Below are 26,815 nucleotides of genomic sequence, written 5' to 3'. Positions count from 1 at the left end.
ATAAAAAGGTCTAAAAATTTCACTTGCATGTATTTTTATTCCATAGCAGTTATCACCTGTGATTGCAGTCACCACATTCTGGGTTTAAAAGACAGAAACAGGCAGTGCTGTATCAGCTGTGAATGTCCTTCCTTCCTTCCCCTGCTTGAGCTGGCTCTTGCAGAGCAGAGACAGCACAACTCATTTAACCTAGAAGCCTCCAAGGTGGAGAGGCCCCATTTGACGTTGGAACGGGTATTTATTCCTGATCACACTTCTTAGGCATAAGATTTGTAACACTGGGGAACCAACAGCAGAAGTTCACTTCTGCTACAGGTAACTCTCACCTGGTCCAAGAGATCAGTAGGAGGGCTGGACCATCCACTGCCAAACAAGCTTCAATCTCCACCACTACGTGGCAGCAAAGCTTCACTGGAAATGCATGAAATAGGACGCCTGCAGCCAGCCCTCTCCCACTCCTTACTGGGACAGGAAGACCAGGGTGGGCTGCTGATGCTTACTGCAGGCGCTCCCCATACAAATTTGCTTCCACAAAATATTTTGGTAAAGACAGAAAGCCTATCCCCAAAAACCTGAACTGGTGTTTGCCGCTTGAATTCCACTCTGTAGAAGACCAGTGCTTTGCCAGAGGAAGATCTCACATGATACCATCTCAGAACAAACAGGCAAAAATACTAAGTTTAAAGTAATCAAAATAGTTTCAATACTAAGGCAACATTCTCTGCAATTCACAGCCTACAGAAATAAGGAAACATCCATAGCAGAAAATAATTGTACATTAAGTATTTTTTCCAGTTCCCAAGCCTTCACTAACCTCCCACACCAGTAATTATCTCTTCCTCTAGCAGGCAAACACCATCTTTCTGGCTACCCATATTTATACCAGCCTCTAAATGACCTACCTATCATCTGTAATGATGAATCCACTTCTTAAAGTGTGCCTTGTGGAATACAGGTTTCTTTAAAATGGGACTGATATCTTCTGCATAATCCAGACAGGCATGGTATATCTTATGTATAACTTTCAGTGAAAGTTCACCCATTTAAGTATCTATGGCCAACAAATATACTTTAAGACCAGAATTGACTATTAAACCCCTTTTGCCCAACAGTTCTGCACAGAACACAGATGACCAAAGGTCAGTCACTCTTGAAATCAATTCTGTTTCATGTACAAGAAATTTTCACACCTTTTTCTGAAAGACATCTAATCTTGACCAGGAGATTTCAATGTGTCCCTAAATAAACTGTTCCAGTGGGTAAATTCATTAGAGCCTGTGATTGATTTCTGGTTTAGATTTGTTTAGCATTGTTTCTAAATACTGATTTTCATAATAGATTTTAAAAAAATAATTCACAGATGATAATCAAGGCACTCAGTAAGCATCTTTTGCATGAACTAAAGAAAGAAACTAAGAGAGATACTCCAAGTGTTGCATAATTCTTGTACCTCTTCCTTCCATTTGCATTTTGCAGCATCCCTTTTGAAGCATAGGCATCAGAGCTACGTAATGAATTCTGCCAAAATTTGCTATATGGCTGAATAGAGGTGCAATGCAGTCGCCCGCTCCTTCCGCCTATTAGCAATTCAGAAAAAGTGAAAAACAAAAGCTGTCAATATTCAGTTGCTCTCTCACTCCTAGCTACGGTCCCACAAGTAGAGCCCAAGCTCTCCAGGTTATATTGAGTGACACATTTTCTGCACTGTCCAATTCCGCCACCCAAGGTTTGACTGCTTTTAACTACATACTCCCTTCAGTGACGTCCAGCTAAATGGTACCCAATGATCACTGAAGTGCTGTTTACTACTTCAGCAATTTGGGTTACTGAGACATTTCTTACCTAGAGCATATTTTACCCAGATCACTATGAGTCTTTAATGTCTGCCAGCTAAACAACATTTAATCCATATTCTATATGCCTCCTTTCATGCTCTGTGGGACTTAAAACCACAGTGCCAACACACCTTAGCATACTAAGAAGTTAAACACAAAATTTCAGTCAAGTACTCCACAGCTACAAAAGCCATAGTACACGTTGAGCTATGTCAGGCTATTTTTATTATAATGTCTCTTATGCCAAAACTTACAGAACTTTAAAAAAAATTAAGCCATAACCTCTAGTTTGTTTTACTTTTTCCTATACTCAGACTTGTAATACTAGCCTAAAACCATGAATATGACACATTCATTTTTGCTGCTTAGGCTGCCAATTTTTTTAAAAAATTATGACTTACATTTTTAATAGAAACCCATAATTTATGAGTAACTATAAAGCATCTGGTTTTAAAACAGAATCACACTCTTGATCAATTTCAAGCTAATGCTCCACAGTTACAATATTCTGTTCTTGCAGTCCCTGCTATTAAACTAATCTCATTTTAAGAATTCACGACAACTAAATCTGTTCGCTATCTGTAAGAGGTACTGGAGAGTTAGCAGGTTGTTACATTAAAAAGAAAAAGAGTCAATTGCTGTTACTTAACTGTTAAAAATGCCTTAGCTTATCTTCTTTTCCCAGGTACAGAAAAAAAAATAAATGCAAAATTCCATTAAGTTGAAACTCATGTTATCAAATTACTATTAAAACCTACCACAATAATTGAGATGTAAAGCACTAAGGCATAGGGGGATGGTAATTCTGTTCACAAACTGATTAAATATCACGCAGACTGTAGTAATTTTAAATTTTCTTGGACATGTAAAGAAAAAGCTCCACCTACACACAGAAATATATTATTTATATGTATTTATATGCATACATATAGAAATAAACAGCTTTTCTAAAATGCTTTAAAATGGAAATTATGGAAGTCAAATAAGACTTTCAAAAATTTGGCACTAGTCTCAAAAACCCAACCTAGTTAACACCTGAGATGTGGTCAAGCTAATTATAATTTATCACTCTAAGGTAGATGACAAGATAAGGTGACTCACAATTTGGATAGAAGCTTTTTTCTATTTATAATCTCTGGTGATGAATCTATTTATAGAGATTCAACAAGGATCTGGGTGCCAGCTTACCTATCAGCATAGTACTTGAATATTTTATTGATTCAGTGTTTCTGAATAACTTCTGTGGCATAACTCCCACCCCTGCTGCTTTTGGTAATGTCAAACATCACTTTATGACAAATAATCAAAACAATGAAGGTAAATGACTCTCCAGTTCCAGTCTCATAAACACCAGATGATGTACAGTGTGCATCCAAAAATAGCAACGGTCAAATAAATGGGTGTTTTGAAAGATGCAACTGAATTATAACCAACTAAGGTTTTTATCCCACATTTTGCAAAATAGCCATTAGCCACAATTATACCTGCTACAGTTTCAGGAAATGGTTGCATCTCCTTTAAGAAATCTCAGAGCACCAAGAGACAAGAACAAATCAACAAGGTCAGTGGAATGGACTGCAAATATATCCTTAGTAAGAAAGAAAAGGCTAGATTTTGGAAGCTATTTTGGAAATAGAAAAACAAAGTCTAAATAAAGATTTGGGGAAGCAAGGGAAAAGGATTTAAGGATCAGGAAGGAGCTACATAGGACAATGCATTCACCAGCTGAAGTTGGAGATTGTTTTAATAATAATGACTGAAAATGGGACAACAGAAAAATGGCAGAATAAAGATATTATGCAAAGCATTGGCCATATGACATCTGAATATTCTTTGGAGGCATGCAAGAAACAATGTCAAGAAGACAGACTGAAATATGATAAGGTGGTTGAAGAAGGCATTCCATTCTCAACAATATTTCTGAACCACTCCTAGCTTTATTTAAAAAAAAAAAAAACAAAAACCTTTGGGTCTCGAATTTCTAGTGCTCCGTCTCAGCCCAGAGGGGAATTTTTCAAAAGAAAGTCTACAGAAAAATCAAGCAAGCTGTTTGAACTATAAAAGCAGTGAAATACTATATTTTCTCTGTTTTTTTGTTTGGGTTTTTTTTGGTGCTTCTGGTAACTAAAGATCCGCTTACTTTCAAGAATTCAAGCCTGTCATGGATTTAAATCCACCAAGAGGATTAGGGCAGAGGACAAATATGACAATATTTGGTTTAGAAATAGAGTTATTAACTTTAATTCCTCACTTTTACATGCATGAGTTGGTGCCTACAGAGATTACTCTTCTCAAGGGATTAGAAATATTATAATGTAACATTTGAAAGAGCCTTCTTGCATTCTGTACACCCCTGTTAAACTTCCTCCAGGTCTAACAGCGACCCTGTACATCTCACAGGTTTCTTAATGATGGTAGTTGTCATGTACTGGAGCTGCGTAGAAGTGAGATGTTGAAGAACAGACTTCATATCTGTATCTCTGCATATCTGCTTTAGTAATTTATATACTGTCAAGAAAATTAATACTCCCCCCCCCCCCCCCCCCCCCCTTGAACTCTGAATTTCAGTATTTTAATCCTTCTGCAGATGCACTAAAAATTGCATCTTGAAATTATGGAATCAGCAACCTGAAATATACCATTAGGAATTGTAACTTTGCTAAATGTCCAAACAGAAAACTTAACTGTGGTCATTTATGGAATAAAAAAAGGGACAGTGCTTTCATTTCCCAGGGTATCTTCTCCTGTACTGCACACTGCATTCTTCCTCTGGTCTTAGTCTTTTTCACGTTAAGGAGAACTTTGCATTTTACATGAGAAAAATTGTTTTTTGGGAACAGTGTGAGTTACTTATATAGCTAGTAGATGCAGAACATCTCACAAGAAAACGTCACATTTTTGTTTTCACTCTAAAGTAAACACTTTCTTACATCAAACATTTCAGAAGTGCAGTCTTTGAGCCAGAAGTTAAATCTACCAAATATCATGCTTAATCCTGACGTGGTAGGTTTTTTTTTCTTGGGTCATCACCTTTAGGTGAGTTCTATTCCAAAGAGTTTGCAATATACAGAAAAGATTAAACAATGAGTTAAGACATGGAAGTTTTATTATCTCAACTCTTCAGACGTAAAGCCAATGTCAAGAGTGATTTAAAACAGGATTAGGTTACACGAATGCCTCCTGTACCCTGTTCAACAAGGATCATGTACCTAGTTCCTCCCCCTTCAGAGCTTTACAATAATCACACTTTGGAGACTTTACTCAATATCATATAGAAAAATCCTACCTAGAATGAAATCCAGACCTCTTTAGAGTCCATTAACGCTTCTGCAAGAACAAGACTGGTTACTTCCAATGCTTCTTTCAAGAGTGCAAAGATGCCCAGTGACAGAAATAGGCATTGGTGGGCAGATGACCTTCCCAAATAAAACCAAAAGTAGTGTTTGCGAATAGCTGTGTTTTCCCCTTTCACCATGAAAGATAACAAGAAGGTTGAAGACTCTTGAAAGTCATTTAGGAAACTGGCCCACCACTGCAGCTAAAAAAAAACCCTTATCATACAACACAGAGGAATGCCTTTGTGAGCCACAAAGACCGCTAGGCTCCATTAGTATCTAACAAAATACAGCTATAAAGAATTCACAGCAACTTGCAGGAACAGGATAGGATTTGGTCTGCTGAATATAGTGAAAGAAATAAGTCCCTTTCAGAGACTGCTCTTGCTCAATGAACAACCGCACTTGTACCTCTTCCAGTTTCTAGTCTGACCAGTTCATCTGAATAAAAGTGTAAGATATAGGGAAGGAGCTAAGGTTTGTACATATGCCACAAACAGAAATCCTCCACTCTCTCCGGGGTTTTAGAGAAGAATTCTCAGCATGTAGGTGTTGAACTGGACTGAACTGGAGTATGACAATACAGCAACTTCTTCTTGCTTGACCATTTTTTTCATTCTAGTTCCATCTGTGGTGGTTGGCTGCCACTCAGTTGGTATTTTGTGTTGGTTTTAGCACGAGGAACCTAAAGGTTCAGGCCAATAAATTTCTGCTCTTTACCTGTGCTGACAAGTCCCATTCTTCCACTGCTGACCTCAACCACTGCTAGGTCACTGAAAGCTTACTATCTACCTTTTTGTTAAAGTCATAGTGACAATCAGTACTGGTTTACAGAAAATAATCTTCTAATAGTGTTCTGTGTCCGTGGATAATGGCGGCTGCAGTAGCAGCAACCGGTGATAATGCAAAAATTTAGCCATCTACTGAAGAATACACTTCCATTCAGCCCAGGTGGACTTCGGACTTACTTGTGCAGCAAGGCAAGTGTCAATGGGATGAGCAAAAGTGTAATTTCTTTCAAGGGAGCAGACCTCGACTGGGCATGAGGAAGTCCTTACTGCTTTCATTAGTAGTCTAGTTCTTTTGCACTGACCATATTCACTGAAATAACATGATTTTATGTATGCATATGAAAATACAGAATCAAATAGGTCACCTTGAACTACTACATGCATTGGCAGTGCCAAAAGTGCGCTTTCCAAAGAAAGGCAACCATTACTAACGTAACATTATGCTGTATTTTTTTGCCAACATACATGAGATAGCCACATTTACGTGAAAATGCTCAACCATATGATGGCTTACTCTAAAAAGTTAACTCACACTCCTATTTTTGCTTTCTACTGGCTTCTGTTCAGCTGTGAGGCTTTTTTACAGTATGTGGCCTATTTTAGGTTGCAGTCTATAACTTAGAAATAAAATGTCTGTCAGCTCCCCCAAAAGTCTTTGCTGGCATCTCACAAAAACAAACTGCCATTGTTGTAGACCATAGCAACTTGATTTCTTCTAGCTTTAGCCAGAGGTTTCATGAACCACAATTATACTCGCTGCTGCCATGAAGTCAAAAGTATTTTCAACCTACCTCTCAGATGACTTTCAAACTGAATATAATAGAAGAAGTTTAGGGAAGGAGTATCTGAAAATTAACTTGTATTTTCTACATTTTCATCCATTATTCAAACTAAGGGGCCTGTGTATGGATATCAACAGCAACCACAGGTTTTCCTTTCACGACTGCTGAAAATTCTTACTCCTAAAACATAACCAGCTGGGTGTTTACTCATATATATAAACATATATGTGTGTGTGTGTACATACACACACACACTACACAGCAGGATATTTTTTCTTCAAGTACGACTACACTTTCCGCTAACAGAAAAACATGCCTGATTAGGGGTTAATATAATATGGACACTTACATAAGGTCATTCCAATTAAATTCAGACATTCACAAAATCAATTTATCAAGATACCTACTATAAGAATCTCAAAAGGGTAAGACTGGCAAGCATCCTGAAAAACCAGGAATATTCTATCTTCAAAACTGCGTTTAATTTCTGATTTTCAAGTTTTATCAGTTTAACTAACAGCTATTACCTTGTAGTACTTTGGATAATATGTTTTTTTCCTAAATTAGTAACAAATATTTTCAAGGACAGCCATTAAATTAAATTAAAAAAAAAAAACAAACAAACCCACAACCCCCCCAAAAAAACAGAGCAGGCACATCTTTGTGTGTTACTCATGACCCTAAATGTTAGGGAGGAGCAAAGACTAAACAACTTAGCTAAGGTAAACTGAAAAGTCTTCAATAATAAACAGGTTAGTTTATTTAAAGTCTTTTGTAAGCACCTTTTTTGTATGATTAGGGTCAATAGTCTTTTGATCAGAGTGGGCTGGCCTCCCTCCTTATGTTTGCTTTAAGCGAGCAGAATCCGTGAAAGGTCAGAAATGAAGCTGTAAGGAGCAGTAGAAGACTAGCATGAGGTAAAAGACAAGAACAAAAAGAAGGGCTCTTGTCTGATGCTAGAGCCTGTCAGAGATGAGGAAGATGGCAGCTCAGATAGCAAAATAGAAGAGAATATTCATATAGAACACCTTTCCAATCCAAATAACTTGAAAAGCAGGATCCGGAGTAAATTTTTTAGTGGTATTACCCAGAGAGGCATCTCCAACCCCCTCTGCTATTCTGTGGCAGGATAATTTATTTGTTTTTAAACACAGGTTACATAAGTGAAGCACAGCACTTCCAACTTCTCTGAAGCAGAACAAGAAACTGAATTTTCAAAACTAGAAATTTATCTCATGAAAGAACCTCTCCTTAATCCAAAGGCCACAAGTCCACTTGCATTTTGAAACACTTTTTTCTTTTGACTACTGAAGGACAGTTATCATTAGGATACAGCCAAGCCAAGATGGAAGATTTAAAGGGTATAGGAAAAGTTAAAGTGACATTCAGCCTCCTCTGAACTTTAACTCTTCAGATCCCAAGGTCTGTAATGAACTGCAACTCTGCAATCTCACTCTACCTTTTCCCCTGTGCTAAAAGACTGCTAACAGTTGAAAATCTGGCATCTCTCGGATTTCTCCATTGAATTTACTTGTAACCATGCAAAGTTATAGTAGCTGAAAATTTAAAATACCCATTCAAATAATCTTTGCAAGAGGTACAGAAAATTTGTTCTTAACTGTCCATAATCATCTTCCAGTCTGTTACTAACAAAGGGGGGGTGGGTAGGGGGTGCTGCTTTTACTCGTGAAATATCCAGAAGGAAAAAGTACTATTTGTTAGTATAAATGTAAAAGATACAAATCTGCCTGAGATGTAATTAGACAAGGTAACAGTTCTCCCAAACTGGGCACTGAAAGATGAATTCAGACCTAAAAAGCTAAAGCAATGCAAACATGTCCGCTGACCTTCAGCTAGCAATCTCAAAAGCGAACCTCCTGATATTTCTATGCACATTACAAAACTGTTCAGGACCTCAAAGGATGCAACTTCAGGGTAATGACAGGTTTACAAAGGAATTTATTTTAGGATAAGAGCAGACCCATTTCCTCTTCCAGTATGCTTCCATACGCTACATATAAAAAGGATTATCAAAGGATTTCTCTTCTCAAAGGTAATACAGAGCTCTTTTAACATCTAACATGGCAGTACAGCTTCTCCTGATGAATTGCATACTTTAGGGAAATTATTTTTTTTTCCATCCAGAAAAAAAAAAATCCCATCATTTTTACCACAAAAGTTACATTTTTCTTTGGAAAATTTTGTATGTGTAATTTGGAGGCAGAACTTAGTTACTAAAATATAGAAAATCAGTATACCATATCTGTTTTCAGTAGAAAACATAGTGACTTCTGAACAGTAGACCTTGGGTGTCTCCGAAACAGATAAAGCTCAGAGAAAAATGTGCATCTACAAAGACTTTACTAAGAAATCTAAGATGTTCTTATATAAAAGGAATCTGGATGAAACTTTTTCCAGTCAGCTTTATCCAAGGAGAAATCCGAGTAACACAGTCTAAAACCACAAAAACAGGCACTAGAAACAAGAACGTAGAGAGAAGTTTCTGGACATGATTCCCTGAAGCAACCCTGGCTGAAGAGCTACACCGAGCTTTCCCTCACAGCTTGGCAGACTGCAGCACCACTGAGTGATCATATTTGAATTTCAGCAACTCTCAATACCCAGCTCAAGAGCTGCCTAAATACTTCCTTATAATTAATCTTCCTTGAAAAGAGATGAAATATATTCACTCTGGATCATAAAGTTACAATGTGAGCCACTTTAAGATGTTTCAGTTTTAAGCAAGTAGACCTTCAAATGTTAGTAAGAGCACTGCTCTGGTTTACAAGCATCACAAAACGCATTTGTGCCAGACAAGGACTGAGGGCACAGAAGGAGGAGAGACACAGTCGAATCTCTTCAGAGGAATGTTATGCAATGGAGTCAGGCACCTACATGCTACTAAGGACTTGGTTTGTAGCGTCTAGAAGTAGCAGACTATGTTACAAAGCAGGAGAAAGTAAAGACAAACACAAATTGCGAGCTCTTCTGCTTCCCTGCATAAGACATGTTCAGAACGCAGCAGATTAGGAACATTAGAAGCAGGAGAGAAGCAGGGGAGCGTTAACTTCACGTAGCACGAGAGCACCTGGAATAGCTCTGGATCAAAACGACAAACAGAGCAGTAGCCAGCAGCTGTGCTCCAAAAGCAGACGCAGCAAACTGTCACAGCAGGCTAGTCCTTCCTCTGCCCAAGTGCTACTTACTTTTTCATATAGCTGAATACTGTACGCCATGGATCAGTGGTGAATGCTCACATTAGGAGGTGTCATTATGCCTAGTAAGTCTCTAAAAACCAAGTAAGCAAAGTTTTATCCTCTGGTAAGAATTTTATAGTACAGCCATAAAATGTCATCCTGTATCAAAAGGTGTAAGAAGTTCCACATTGCTCCAAATGCAGTAAAGGCTCCCATGGTATTTTATTTTCATTTCATTCAAGATCGTAAATTACAACTCTACCCTTTGAAGGCCTCAAACTTTATCCTCTTTTACTAACAGCTAATATGAAGGATCAATCCTAGAAATAAATTCTAAAGGCTGTTGCACAGGTCTGCTTTCCAGCAAAAGAAGAGTAACTTGGGATCAAAATTCCTTACTAGGTTTCCTCAGAGCTGCTATTCCACTTTGGGATAGATAACTTTCCCTGCCCTTCCCACCACATCAAGCAGTGCCCCTTACCAGAATTGGACCTCGGAAGTACAACTCTGCTACTCAGTGCACTGTCAAGAGATGTACTGTCAGGTCTCCAACTATAGGAAGTGATGAATGTAAAAACCTTACATATAAAGCAACGAAGTGAAAAACTCAGAGGATACTTAGCAGCATTGCTCCTCCACCCAGCTTGTTAACATTTTGCTATCATCTGTCCCCACATAATTTCATCCTTTTAAGATATAAATATACGTAGGTGTTCTACAGCACACAATTATGAGAATAGGCAACATTTTCACTTTTTTTCTGGTTTTATGATACTTGTTAAAAAGCAAGCTTTTTCTGACAAATTAATTTAAAAAAACCCAACATTTCATGTGGTCAGTATAAGAAAGCTGACATTACTCTAAACAAGAAAGGCATTTGATTTCCAGATACACTTATCAGAAACTTACAAGAAGATAATGATTAGACGACAGAAAATAATAGCTCACCCACTGCACACACCAGTAGGATTACTATGCAGTTCATGGAAGAGATGGATAAGCCAGCTTAACAACTGTTTACCTTCAGTGGAAAGTTATTTCCCTCTAATAGCAATCTATCTTGGAAAGAATCTGCTCTTAAACCCCAGGACAAAAAATCCCAAATATGAAGCACAATGCTATTTATATTAAAATCTCCCCAACATTTCATTAATCTGTATCATTAGTTCTGTCAATTATACACATTTCATTACAGCTTGCTAGCCTTGTCTCTGTGCTTAGAATAAGTTCTCCACTCAGATTTAATAAGCATAAAGAATTGATGGAATACTTATTTCAGTCTACTGAATAGATTTTGGTTGAAGCAAAAGCTCCAAGATGTGATACGATGACCAAACATAGTCTTAAATCAGATTCCTGTCACAGTTAGCTCTCTGAATTGACATTTGTAAACCAGTAATATTTATTATTTTAGGAAACAGAATATAACCACGGCACCACAGTTCAACTTAATTAGACTTCAGTTCATGAAAGCATATTTATGAGTTTGCTCACTTCTGAACCAAGCATTTAAATACAACCTAGGCCAGTTAAACTTGGGTACCAAGTGAAAGCAATGCTGACATAAATATATTAAACCGCCACACCTTTTTCTTACGAGCCATATTCAATAATTAGCATTCTTTTGTAAAGGATACAAGGATTATTGTCATCAATGCTGCAGTTGTCCAGGATCAAGGGGATGCCATCTAACTCATAAACCTAAATAAAAACAGAAGTTTCATTTAACAGATGTCTTAATGATACAATGTTGTTTCATGCAAAAAGTATGTAAAAACATAACAGTGACGTTCGTTTCATCAAAAATATTAAACGTGTTAACATTGCAGTGTAAATCTGGTATTATCAGCACTAAGTATCACAAAATAGTAACACAAGCAGACGTTATTTTCACATTCTTCCTTCTATGTCATGCTTCTCACACTGAGCCAGAGAAGCTATGCTTATTGACAGCTCATGCTTGCTTCCAGAAGGAAGAACCATGAAAAACTACTGAGTGAAAAAATTAGGAAGAAAAAAAAAAGTTGAAAAAATATATATACATGCACACAAGTTAGCATGGGGCCACGTCTTTGGTATCTTCTGTATCTACGCCACCTTCAAAAGCAACGTGTTACCTGTATGGTATGTACCTAAGCACAAATTCTTTATATCAAGAGATAAAACAGAAGCAATTTTCTGTTCAGTAATTCTACTTCTTAGCTAGGCCTCTTCTAACTACTGAAATTAACAGCCTATTGTGCAGAAACTGTTTGCTCTCAGAGTGATAAGACCTATGATTATAGTTGATGCCAAGGTGTGGTATGCAGAGAGGCTCTTGCTTATAGTTATTGCTCTAACACCCCAGGCCATCCAACTTTGTTATCTGCCCCGTTGGAGGGTCAGAAGCGAAAAACCGTAGAGGGGTCGCCCCTGCAGGGAGGAGCGTACAGGACAGGTGACCCAAAATTGACCCACAGGGTATTTCATCCCATCTGCCTCATGCTCAGTATAAAAGCTGAGGGATCAAAGGGTCAGCTCTCTTTCTTCAGTGGCTGATGTCCGAGGAGGCCTCTGTCTGTTCATTTGCCTTTGATCCTGATGCAGAATCCAGATCCAGAATCCAGTTCCCATCTGTCACTGAGTCCAGTCTGGGACTTCCCCAGTGCCAGCCAGTGATGTGATCATCATCCTGGGAGCCTGATATGGTTTTGTACATATTTTGTTCTTTCCTATTTATTATTTTATTAGTAATATTTCATGAAAGTAGTTAGTTGCTTCTCAACTCATAAGTCTTCCTCTCTCTCCCCCCTCTCCTTAGAGAGAGAGGCGGGGTAGAGCGTCTGTCGTTCGCCTCAGTGGCCAGTCCGGCCCAAACCACAACATTCAAGTAAGAGCCACTGACTTTTTTCCTTTTATGAGGTGTTCATTCTGTTACTAGCAAACCAGCAAAGATGAGATCTCTCATTTTTTTATCTTCTATATATGCATACGCATGTGAATTCACAAATTACACTGATAGATTTGTGTGTGTGGATGAGATAATAATGTATAGTCCCAATAGACTCATACATACATACACACCCACACTACCAAGAACTCAGGACAAGCTGATGTTAAGAATAAATACGTAGCATAATTATCTTAAGAAAAGTATATTCCATAAGAAATTTATCTAGACTTCTAAGGTACACTGTAACACCATAAATCATCATGCATATTTATAGCTTTAGAAAGTGTTACCTATTTAAATTAAATCCTGTTCTCAATTACCTGCAAAATTTCAACCTTGGAAATACCTCCTTAAGACATATAAGCTTTTTTTTTTTTTTTAATTACAAAAATATTTTTAAAAAGACTTGAGAGCATGAGGATTAATTGTTTATGGTCTTATACCTGTATATTATTAACATTCTTTAACTCACCTGGACACAGTCCTGGGTAACCTGTTCTGCATTTAAGCAGGGGGGTTGGACAACAGGTTCCTCCAGAAGTCCCTTCCAACCTCAACCATTCTGTGATAGCCAAACCTTATTTGTCCAAATCCTAAATTCTTTAATTCTTTAAAATTAAATTTCAAACAAAAAATTGGCAGGCAAAGGAATTTAGCCAGAACATCAATTTAGGTTGTGGCTTAATGATGGGATCTTCTCTTCCATCTTTTTTGCCCAAAATAAGGTACACTTTTATTTACCATGTGAAACAATAAATCACGAAGTTTACACTTCAGGACGGATCAGCTTTCTGAAATGAAAGTTCTATGGTAAGAGAGGAAAGTTGTGTAGGAGAAGATTTAGATGTGAAATCCAAGCCAGACTATCGATCAGTAAAACTGAATTCAGAGACAAATCTGAGCACATCCCTCTTACAAGTTCTTTTTCAGATAATCTTATTGGAAAGTCTCAAGCTATAACATGAGAAAGTAACAGTAACAGAGACGGATATACAAACAGGCAAGGCTTATACGTAAGAAAAGCAAAGAGCATTGCTAGCTCTTAAGACCTAACTGGCATGTCTGTGCTAACATAACTATACCTACACAAAATACAGCTTGTAAGGCAAGTTTTAAAATACCCATTCTTTCCACAAAATTTTTGTGTTTTCTCCAAAGGTCATGCATCATGTATGATGTCACACTTCAAAGCCTGAACAAACAATGACCTTTCAGTAATACAGTACTTGCGCCTACTTGGGAAACGTTAGTTCTTTGATTTTCACGCTGTAGCCAAACTCTGATATGCCTACAATGTTACCTTTTATTTTCCATCAGTGAAATGCTAAACAGTACAAATTAAACTAGATTAAGTGTTGTCAACTGAAATAAACCATGCAATCTGTTCCAGTTTGATTCAAATGAGACATTTGGTTAACAGAGTAAGTAAGTATTCGGGGAAAGTAAAATTTTAATTAAAATCCACACATGCTTCAAAAAGTTACTGCAGGAATATAATGAGATTCTTTCAAAGTTAAGTGGGAACAGAAGCAGCAAACCACAGCCTTAGCGATATCTTAATGTAAAAACCAGTTGCTAACTACCACTGCCTTACACACCCACCGAGAGTCTCTTGAACATCATACAATTAAGCCGTACATAATAAATTTGACCTAGTTAGGCATAGCTTTTGCCACCAGGACACCAGCTTTAGTGTGTCACCTGTGACTTACTACACAAATGAAGCAAGGAAAAGAAACCTTACAATGTACCCCCCCAAGACAAATCTATATACTTCTCAGAGTGACTCATGAGGTGAAGAGCTCTGATTCCTGACCAATCATTACTAGAGAAGTTCCAGTCCATGCCAGCTGTTCCTGAACCACCAGTGATACACTGAAATAGCATTTTATGGTAACCTGAAATTCATGCCAGTGTACTATAATGATCTGGGCTGCAATGTGAGCCAGTTCAGCAATTGTTCTGCATGTAGCAGAGCCACTTCTGCAACGAGAGTGCCACAGATAGTCAAAGGAAGGAATCACTGTCCCTCACCAGGCTGTCCCACTTGCATTCTGAGAGTCTCTCAAATCCCACTCTCATCTGCCTGTAATCTCCCACACCAGCAGATTTTTTAAATATCAAGAAACCATCACCCTAGATCTCAATCTCTAGCATGGATTTATTGGAACTTTACTGCCCAACACAAAGAGATTAGTGAATTTTTCCAACTCATCATTGGCCATAGTGTTTTTCCTTTGAAGAAAAATGTCCGTGAAATGCACAGTGCAGAATAAGGCAGTAGAACTTTTGTAGGCATCTCCTGCAGGGCTTGGGAAAGAAGACAATATTGCACAAGCCTCAAATCTCACTTTAAAAAAGGTGCAAAAATATCCTGGGAAGAAAACATGTAGTGGCTGGTGTGAAACTGGCTGTAATCCATCCAGATTTTGGAAGAAATTATAGACAGAAACTAAAGAATTGGACAGTTCTGGTGACTGTCCTGTAAACATAATTACTCACACTGGCCTGTGTTAGAAAAGATCACTAAGCTTATTCTTCATTTACATTATTGACAATACAGCTGGCCAATAACATGGAACTGCACTGGACTGTAACAAAACCACATGGTTATTTTGTTATAAAGAACTGTAATACCTTGTCCTGAACTACACTGAAACAGTAAATGAAGCTGCAACCTATGTGTAGGCTGATATCTTGACCACATTTAAGTTAATTACAATGGTTACTTAAGACAAGTTTAAAATTAAAAAAAAAAAAAATACAGCTCTGCACTACTGATCTCTAGTGCTTCAGTCAAGTCAGTACCAAAAATTTTGCACTAATGTTATTATGCCAGTTTCTGAAATTGTTTTCTGAAAAGCAGAAAAATAGAACATCCAGCATTCAAAGGCAGGTCCTCCATCTCTGCCAGTTAAAAAAGATATCTTTCACAACACAGCTTTATATTGCTGTCCCACTTGTTTTCTGTACTTGCCTTTGAAATATAATGAAGATCGGTATCATGCCAGTGAGAAATTTAAATGTACTACACTTAAAAGAAAATGCCTTCCTCAGTGACAAAGTGACTGCTAGGTTTTTTTCTCTTTCTCTATACCTAGAATTTAACAATGTATTTCGGGTACTTGAACCAGACACTAAAGAGAAGCCCATGTAGGTATAGAGAGGTTCTATATAAATATTAAACAAGAGCTTATGAAAGTGACCAGCCCAGATCATATATATCCACTGTTCTCCTTGCCATGTAAAAATATAGTGTTTTATTTGGATGCTTTGGGACATGTCAGTCGTGACAAAAAAACTATGCTTTTTCTCTTGATAACCTATTAAAATACTCAGACCAAAATTAAAGCTTTCATTTTATCTTACAGAATGGGGAGTTGGACTAGATGATCTCTAGAGGTGCCTTCCAACTCTGACACTCCGTGATTCCGTAATTCACATTTATTGACCAATATATAAATAAGGTCACCAGCGTAATTAAGGATATTTGCCTAAACAGAACTACTTCTGATAATCTCCCAGCATTTACTTCTGATAATCTCCCAGCAAGTTCACAGAAGTAATTATCATTAACACGATTATTCACAGCAGAGCCCAGAAAAAGCATAAGTTAACAGTAGACTGTTTCTTGAATCTTTCCCTCTAGCAGCAATGGAGCCAAGCTCAGAGGTAAGAATGCAAATTCTCCGAGCATGACAGTGCTTGTTGCTGAATCGGCATCTAGTAAAATGCAACTACAACCTCCAGGTCCAGCAACTACACAGCCAGTAACAGAAAACCTCCAGCAAAAATAATCTCTTCTAAGAATCATTAACACTTCAGGCATTAGAAATATTACCTAGTCAACTAAAAGAGCACTATTATGCAAAAAGAACATTTATGTGTTTAGATAATGACAACTTGAACATAAATTATTCTTCAACCAGCATGCAACCGATTCCCAGATGCAGAAGGCAGAATGAGAAAAGTGTTTGTTTCAGCCACAGAAATACTTCTATTTCTTAGAAGTTTTGTTTGGTCTAACTATAGATAAGCAAAAGGAAATGCATTCCCACAAACAGAAGTGGACTACTAACATTTTGAATAATCCATTCTATCACTCGCTCTTCTTTTTACATGTTACTGATATGTACATTGACAAATAGACAAATTTCCCATTTAAAAAGCGGTTGGGGGCGAGAAATATACTCTAGACATGAGTCAAAAAAGCAGGAACCATTTATATGGAAAAACTCCAGATACGACATTCATTACGCATCACCAGTTTCCTACCAGAGAAAAAGTCTGTCTCCAGCAACGTTTAGCTCCAGAGTATTAAATTTCAATTCACATTATGGAACTTAAAAGAAAAATGGTTTCTGGGAGTAGCAAAACTGGCAAATTTTTTTACAGACTTGGCTCCTTCACCTCATTCTTTGCAATGCTCCTAGTTCTGTCACACAGCTAAAAGTGCCAAAACCCACCCAAGTAGCAGCACGTGGTTCATAGGTACAGGTGTGCCAATCGGTTGCCAAACATCAGCCTTGGTTTGCAGTGGATCGGGGATTAAGCTGCCACCACCCAACTTCCCCTCTCAGGAGCATTACTTCAGGTTTCTCATTTATGCATTTGCTGATTCTCATGAAGCAAAAAGTAGGAGTATAACAATATTTCTGACACCCATATTTCTCTGACAAATTTGATTTAAACTGGCTAATGAATATAAAAGCTGGAGCAGTTAAAGTAAGGGAGAAGGGGAAGAATAATACAGCTGGGATGGCATGACCACAGAAAACCTAAAGAATGTATTAAGGTCACAGAAAACAAACCTATTGACTGTATTCTCTGTTTTCTCTTTGTACCCTAGATTACTGAAATTATTATCTTTCAACATACTTCTCAAGAGCTGATTCATCAAGATCTTAACATCCATCCTACATGAAACAACAGCATCCTAAGCTGTATCAACAGGAGCACAGCCAGTAGATCAAGGGAAGCAATTATTGTCCTTGGTACTAATCAGACTGCAATCTATTCAAGGGCCATGCAAAGAGAGGTTGAGGGTACTGGGTTTTTTTTTTAGCCTGGAGAGGAGAAGGCTTCAGGAGAACCTGATCGCACACTTTCCCATACCTACAAGGAGCTTATTAAGAAGGCAGAGCCACTTCCCTGACTTGGGTTCACAGCAGTTTAAATAGAGAAAATACCGTCAAAAAATGAAACTGGGAAGGTTCTCACTGGAGAGAAGGCAAAATGTCTCACTATGAGGATATAGAGCAGGTTGCCCACAGATGCTGTGGCCATCCTGGAGGTCTTCAAGACTTGTCTAAAGTCCTGAGCAACCTGCTCTGAATTCAGCTTTGAGCAGAAGGCTGGACTATAGACCCCCCGAAATCCCTTCCTGCCTGAATGACTGTGCAAGTCTAAGACTTTTCCATCTCACTCCAATAAAAATCAAACGGCTATGGAAAGAAGCGTAAATCCATTCTTCTCCTCACATTAGTTCAAAACTAAGTATGTAGGAAACAGAAAGAGTTCTAGAAAAAAAACAACCCAGCTTCAAGGAATAAAGTACGATCTATTATCTATATCCAGCAGGATGAGAAGTAACAGGCCTAATGAACAGAACATTCACATTACACTTTCAGAAAGTATTTTTAACAGCAATGGTTACTCAAACACTATATGAGTCTCAAAGACTCCTGGAATGGTCTCCAATATTGCAAGTCTCCACAAAGGACCTGAAAAATCTTAACCATGAATAATCTAACCAGTCCTGCCCTAGACAGGTGAATGGTAATGACCCTTTGAGTCCTTTCTGTCTTTAAGTTTGCGTGACTTCCTCAAACAGAAAATCATACTATAATAAATCATGCCAAAGAAAAGTAATCCAATGAAACACACATTGGGGATTTGTTGCCAATCTTTGGTCATCATTAAAGATATGTTTAAGTCTTATTCCTTCTGAATGTACCATGTGAGGACTACATAATGATTATGTAATGAGAAGTATATGCTTCAGGCTCTGCCATCAAACAGGTTGACCAACAGGAGTCAGTTTTCCTTGAAGACCTGCTCAACAAGCTAGGTAATTAAGAATTAGACATCTGGGTAGAATCCAGCATTTGATTTGATTAACAGAACAGCTTAATAAGAGTAGGAATATATCAACTGGTTAGGTTCACAAATTGGATCCTCTGCAGCTATGATGGTATCGAAAAATATTATTTCATTTTGTTCATTTGTGAATCTTGGTTTGGGGTTTTTTTGTTTGTTTTTCCAAGCAGCAGAAGTACAGGAGATACACAGGAGATTCTACTTCAAAGGACAAAAGAACACTTTAATCCCTTAGTGCTAGTGGATTTCTAGGTCTACTGCAGACTACAGGCACTTTGGCTTAGAATAGAGGCAGCTGTGGCTTGCGGCAATCAAGTCTATTATTGGAGTTCACCACATCCTGCAGATCTACTGAAATACTTGTGGACAGAGGCTCCAGGACATCACAGCAGACTTGCTTAGCTAGTTTGAGGCCTCCTTGCACCAGCGTGAATGACTTTGAGAGCTAAGAGAGATCTTTATGTCCATTTCAGTCAAGGCAATGTCCCCAGAATACTCTTCCACCTACGACAGTTTAGGTAAGCACGTATTTAACATTTTAACATTTGAAATTCAGAAATCACGGCAACAAAACTTGTTGCTCCTGCTACATTAATTTCAAATACATTCTCCCGCTTTCAGCATTATTTCTCAGAGAGACATGAGGTTTATTTCAACTCTCCCAGAAGAGATGACCCTTGCCTCTTTCTGGGAGATAAAAAAAAAATTGGAAAAAAAATATCTTAGAATCTACAAGTGGGATTCCTTTGTGATGTCCTAAAACTCTCCAAAGAGAACTGGTTTAGAAGGTGAAGGTTTTGGCCTTACTGAGGGGGAAGGGAAGAGAAGAGAGCACGAAGGTACCAAGCACACAATCAGGACTGAGCCAAAACAAGCAGAAGCTAGAGTGTCCAGCTACTTGGAGTGGGTAACAAGTCATCTCAGTTGCTGAATATTTTTTTCCACTAGTCCTTCCAAGAGCAAAACACAGGAGTTCCTAGCCATTGAGATGACAATATAAACACTTGAGAATTCAGAATAGGCTCCCGCAAGAGACAGTAACATAATTGGTTCATTTGTTTTACAAACAATTCAGCTTTCATCATTCATATTTACAGTTCCTGAAACAGAAGCCACTTTTCAGTAACAAACAGATGCTGCTCTGAGGAGCAGGCTCTTAGCTCTTTTTAGGTTTAGATCTGCTACTTAATGGGGAAAAAGTCCATTCCAACACAAGATGAATTTAACTTGAAACACCCAATATTTGCTAGCGTGTCTTTGCCTATCCTGGCAGCAGCAGTAAGAGAAAACAACGGTGTTAAGTATCATCCAGTATTAAACCACTGTGCTTCATATCAGTTGAGTTTCTACAAATTTGCCACAACAAGAGAGTATGTGTTTCTCTACTTCTAGTCACTCATTATCTTATTCTCAGTAATCGGATAGTCTTAGTTTGCTGATTTCAAATCATAGGTATAAAAGAGGTTCTCTTAATTTTTTTTCTTTCATCAGAACAAAAAAGAAAGTTAAAGGAAATTAAGTGTAAGAATCAGCTATGTGACTAGAACTGGGCTGAGGACACCGCTTATATAAGACCATCAACATTTCAAAACTGTATTTTATTCCAAAGCAGAATGAAAACTGAAGTCTTCAAATTACTCCAAAGTTCTGAAAAAATACAGAGATAAAGGTTGGGTAAGTCACATGATTCATTTCAGCTGCTATAATCACCAATTGCAATAGGAAGTTCCAAGACATTCTGGCAAGCTGCCGCTGTTTTGGTGGCTACAGTATTTTTGTCAAGCTTAACAAATGATTTTAAGCATCTCCCAATTAAAATGAGGGACTTTGTTTTGTTGGTTGCGTGTACTGGGTTTTTTTGGGAGGGGCTGTTTGTTTGGTGTTTTTTTTTTTTTTCTTTTCAGTTTCACATTTCATATTATGTTGGAACAGCTTTTTTTTCTGGAACAAAATTCCAGACAATGCATAAAATATCCCAATTTTGAAAATCATTCGCATGGATAGAAAAACAGATTACCACAGAGGGTTTCTGTTGAAGATTTCCTCGTTACTATTCTACATGTGATCACACACTCTTCTAACCAAAAATGATCACAACAGTCTTGTGACTCTCTATTAACCTCTTTGCTCTATTACTCATGCCAACTGTGGTACTTAACTTCATCTCTCCCCCAACCACCTGAACATCTGCTTTGCTGCCACCTTCCCTCAATATTGCAATTGCTCCTTGAAACCCAGTTCAGCGGAAATATCACTGAAAACTGATGGCTGCTTACAACTTAGAGTGAGTGGGAATGGAAAAGAAGGAAAAGCATTTCAAATTCATACCTTCTTTTTTGAACACACAGCCTCACTGAGGCCACACGTGTCATCACTCTCCCACATTACTACTGCATTCCAAAATTGCTTCCACTCCCAATATCAGGGTTTACAACTCTTCCTTGGAAACTTCTGAATTCAGCAAGCAAAACTATATGCCAATCAGATGTTCTGTGCTCTAATGATGACTTCTGTTGTGCCCAGTATTACTTAGCCTTCTCCTTTTACTTCACTTTGAACCGAGGGTTTAAAAAAATGTCATGTCAGACATATAAATTCGGCTGTGGCAAAGACAGCAACACACAATACTCAAAAGATAAAAATAACATCTGAGAAAAGATCTAGGATGATTTAAAAATGTACAATGATTTGTGCCGGTGATTCCTGCATTTCATGGTAAAATTCTGCAGCTAAATACAACAGAATGCCACATTGAATTGCAGCGCTTGGAGTGCACTGACAGACTCAAGACTAAAAGCAAAGTACCAAAACCACCCAAGTAGTGGCAGTTTCCCATAATTCCCCAGAGTTTCCTATTGCAATTATGAAGTGACTTTAGTAGTGATAAATTTTTTTTAAGGAACTGTAAACATTAAGTTATTGAGCATATTTTTATCACCCCAAACTTCACAGTCAAGAGGGGTGGGGGGAAATAAAAAAAGAAGAAAGCTAGTAGGCTTGAAGATCAAAACCAGCACATAGGCATTATTAAATGGCATTCACTATTCTCTGTTTCCACATTCCCTCATGTGCAGAGCTTCCCAGATTTTAGTGACGGGTCAAAGAACAACCATTAATTTTCTAGTATGTGTGTAAAAGACGTGCACTCCATTTCATGTTAAGTATAAAGCTATCCTTGATGATAATTACATTTTTCACTAGGTTAAAGCATTGTAAAATAAAGCAAGTGTTTCAGGAAAGGACTGTAAAATGCCTTTCTAGAACTCTACAGAAATTGTAAATGGCAAACTGCGGGACCTGGCTGACTACTAAAGCCAGAAGACAGTTTAATGGTGTTTGCTGCTTGTGTTTTAAATCAGACCAGTCAGGGAAACGTTCAGAAGTCTGAAGCCAGCCATACAACTCAATTGCTTAATCCCACTGTAAATAATAGTTCTCACTGAGCAATGCCAATTTCACACTCCATTTTATATGAAACATTACATTTTCCAAGAAACAGATAATTAATAAAACTATGTTCCTTTCGAAAGAAAGAAAGCCCTCATCATACAATAATTGCTTTGTTTCAGGACTGACAGATGTGGTCTCAATTTACTACAGAGCAATACATACAGCCTACTGGGGATGGTTTCAAAGGTTAATGCAGGTGCAAATCAAGTCTTGAGCTGGGAGGAAAGAAGCTTTAGACGTATGCTGTTCTGCTAAGATCGATTTATATCTTCTTCCCCATAAGTTTTTCCCTTATAATACCTTCATTTCAGAGTATTCTTCATCCAAAATAGAACAGGTGGCAGATCATTTCAAATACAAAGCAAAGCAAGTATGTTTTCTTCCGTTTTTCAAAAGTAATTAGTTGGCTTCCTTTTTTATTTTGTAATCCTGTACAAAATATCAATCCTGGTTGAAGTACTTCCCTGTAAAGCCCTTTCATTTCTTCCTCCAAGTCATTTTATAACCAAATTCAGTAAATTTATATTTTTTCAATCCTCCATATATAAATAAATCCCAACAACTTTCACTAGAACATTCAAGAAAGGTAAGAGAAGGTTGAAGCGTTCAGCTTAACTTCATGACAAGGACGAGGTCCTCTTTTAAACATGATCAACCACCAAGACCCTTTCAATCCTCTTTCACAAGCTCTGTATACTCAGCTATCAGTTTCTGCCTGTATTACCTAGAAGAACAGTGATTAAAACCTACCACATTTGCTTTGTATGTAGCAATAACAGACTGACTGACAGGTGTTGGGGTTCACATATTTGTTTCTTATGCCTCTCTTTGGTATTTTGCTTTTGTAGAAAGCATCTACTGCAAAGTAAGACAAATGATTTGTAATCAGTGTCAAAAATAAGAAACTACCATAAATTAAGTGACTATAAAATGAACAGTGACTTTTGGTTCAGTTTACCGTTGTTTACAAGTCAAATCGAATTCATTTATTCATGACTGAAATAATGCCACAAATTACTTCAGCAACATTTTTACTGAGACAACTACAGTCACACATTTTATGAATAAAAAAACCTTCTGATTTAAGAACATTGCCCGAAGAAGATACTCTCTTGAAACCAGAGTATCCCAGACAGACTAAATGATTTCTCACATGCAGAAATAGCACATTAAAAGAAAACATAAGACTTTCAGTGACATATTTAGAAGATTTCATAGTATTAACACAAGGGGCAAGGGAAGCTGTGGCATGAGAGAAACATTTTTCCAATGGAAAAAGTGTTCAAATACACTAAGAGAGGCTTTATTCAAGTTAACAATCAGTAACATGATGTGTCCATTCTTCTCACTTTATGGCACCCTGTGAAAAACAATTACTATTTCAACAAATGTTATTTTATAAATTTGGGGTTTTTTCTAAATCAAATTTGATTTGATTTCTCATCAGCTGTGTCTTATGGAAAATATCAATGTATGGGAAGATGACAAACCAGCATTTTCTGTTGTTTAAAGAGAAATATTAAGCTAAGGTTTGTAAACTGGTATAGTCGCATTAAAGTGTTATTCTTTATCAGCTTAACTAAATAAGTGGGGGAAATCCCTGTGCATGCATATTATTCAATCATTTAATGTTCCTCACATTTCAGAACAAAAAGGGTTTTAATTCGGTTTGGGGTCTTTTTTACAGCTGTTATGGTTTAAGAAACCCACAATAATTTATTGTCATTTAGACAATTTTTCTATCACCCAATGATCCCTCCCCACCCAGGAAGGGGAATTGGGAGAAAACAAGGAAACCCCAGGGTTGAAATACAAACAGATTTAATAGAATAAGACTAGATAATTGACATTAATAACACTAAAGAACCAATATTGATCCCAATACCAATATAACATATACAAGGATTATACTCAACCAATTCTATCAGTAGGAAGTTGTGCACTCCCAGCAGTGGACAGCATATGTCAGACACTGAGTGCTACGGCTTCAGGAGGAAGGGAAGGTCTCAGGGGTCCGGCACCGGGGCACGAATTTCTGAGGAAGGCCACCATCAAGGGAGAGAGAACTTCCCAGAAAACTGTCTAATTTATATTGAATGTGATGTTTGCGGTATGAAATAATCCTGTTGGCCAACTTGGGTATAGTGCTCAGGTCTCGCTCCTCCTCATCCCTGCACCTGGCTAACTCAAAAACTCTGAGACCTTGAAACCCACTTACCATAGCTGGCTATAAAGTAAGTATTTTCACAAATTCAGACACTGGAGTCTTCTAAAAGCGCAGTTTTCCCAAGCATTAGAACAGAAATTAGTCCCGTGTTGCTCAAACCAGGACAGCAGCTTTTATACAAACAGAACCAAATCCTCAACAATTCCAAGATTTTGCTAGTAATGGGGTTTCATTTTTAACTGAAAATCTGAATGTTGATCCTTTAACAACTCTTCATCATTCTTGATACTTGCAACCCCTTTTGCTAAGGTAACTGCAGTTAAAAATAACCGCTAGAGAGTTTTCCCACTGACAATCGTTACAAAGTGTGATTCTGGTAGCATAAAGTTTTCATAACTTTTCCATTATAGTTTTGCAAAGTCCCAAATTGCCAATGGCAAACCACAGAAGGATTTGGAAAGCAAGCCAAATTTTGCTGTAGGTTACACTAGTGTATTAGTTCACTTGGCCCCTTGCAGCAGTTATCTGCAAACATACCAATATGCAAGAGCAGAGTAAATCCTTGCACCTTACACTACACCCTCGTGAGAGCTGAGGAAATCAGTTACCATATTACATGGTCCATTTGCTTCATAACCCAGCTCAACTGCATTCTGAAATGCCACTGCAAACTCAGGATACCTAACCTCCAGAGCACCCTTTGACAAACAGATAAATGCAATACTTAAACTTCTCCTGCAGGCTGAGAGCTATCTGTGTTTTGAAAACTATTTTCAAGGAAAACAAACTACTGAAAAGGTTAGGAACTAGAGAATGTCATGAGGTTAATACAGGAGCAGGGCATAGCAGCTTCAAAACCATAAGCTGCAGTTCAAGAGATCTGCAAATGAACTAGCAATGAGTTATCGAAGGTTTACCTACACAGAACAGCTTGAGGTGGGGGTCTCCACAGCCCAAGCCGACGGGACCCAAGGTCTAATTCCTCCTACTGTGATCAAAGTAAGTATAAGAATCATTACGGGAGATGCAGAAGGAATGTGGAAGGAAGGAAAAGAATCATCAACCTCATCTTAGGTGAACAATACACTAGTGAAGTCTGAAGGCTGCAACAAACTTGGGTCATTCCAACTCATTTCAGCAGAACTTCTAATTGCATTAGTAAGCAATACAGAGCCGGGATGCTGGGCTTCAGCACTGGCTTGCAGTTGACCTTTCTTGCTGTACTTTTTGGATGGTCCCCAAGGGGCTGTTGGTTCATGACAACTAGCACTCCTCTGAAGATTTGGGAATGGCTGAGTATATGGAACGGCTGTAGGCTCAGGGCTCTTCCCAAGGAGAGGTAAGGGAAACGCAGTTCTGTGATTTGATTTTGATGGGGGAAAATGAAGGTAGAGAAGGCCATAAAGGAGAATTCTGTCATGCGGATATGAGCCACGCCAAAGTCTGCAACTTGCCCTCAAGGCTAGAAATGGTCCCTAACACTTTTTACTTGCTGTACCCACTAGGGACTGGCCCAGTCCTGATGTGACATTGGCTGTGTTTCTTTGCTGATGATCCAGGCTTACAGAGAGTTGTGCAATTATTCTCTACATTCATCTGAAATTCTAAGAATACGCATTTTCTTTTAATGATTCACCAAGCATAACCTTTGCACAGGATCAGATTCCCTTATTAAGATAAATTTAGCCACCTTGTTGAGATTAAGATCAACTTTACATTTAGAAAACACAAGAATCCTGATGTTGTGATTTATATGTCTATAAAAGCCATATATTTAGTATGCATGATATACAATAACTCAGGTATGCATGCTCTAGCACTAAATTTCGTGCTGAAAGCTTGCTGATGCCTCAGGCTATTGAGCGAGATGATACATGAAGCTGTACATAAGGAGATTGCATACTAGTTTCTTAATTTACTTCTAAATTACAACTACCAGAGGATTTTTGAGTATTTGTGTCTCTAAATGTCTTGCTGCCTGGTAAGAACAACTGCAGGTACTACGAAAGTAAAATTCCCAGCTTCTAGCTGAACTCATATATCCATGATGAACAGAACTCTAAGTTTTTAAATTTGTAAAGGTGTTTAAATTGTTTTAAAAATTGCTTCATAAATGTATCCTTTTCATATGGTCAATGTACATGAAAATATTATTGGGCAAAACAAGACATGTATATATATCCTCAGGCACTAAGTCAACTAAATGTTCTGGTTAGTTTTATTTGTA

General features: G+C 37.8%; 1 protein-coding gene across 1 annotated transcript in view; it reads right to left on the bottom strand.

Moving 5' to 3' along the window:
• ATXN10 (ataxin 10) overlaps positions 1–26,815 on the bottom strand; it is a gene marked incomplete at its 5' end in the record, with an annotated part of 112,648 nt that overhangs the window by 5,797 nt on the left and 80,036 nt on the right. The window contains one exon of the mRNA XM_082485901.1: positions 11,578–11,641. Coding sequence (XP_082342027.1) covers positions 11,578–11,641 — 64 coding nt within the window. The remainder of the gene's footprint in view (positions 1–11,577; positions 11,642–26,815) is intronic.

Source organism: Vanellus vanellus (genome assembly GCF_965231255.1).
Source record: "Vanellus vanellus genome assembly, chromosome: 1".
In the NCBI taxonomy this organism is placed as follows: Eukaryota; Metazoa; Chordata; class Aves; order Charadriiformes; family Charadriidae; genus Vanellus; species Vanellus vanellus.
This window is presented reverse-complemented; position numbering and strand designations above follow the sequence as displayed.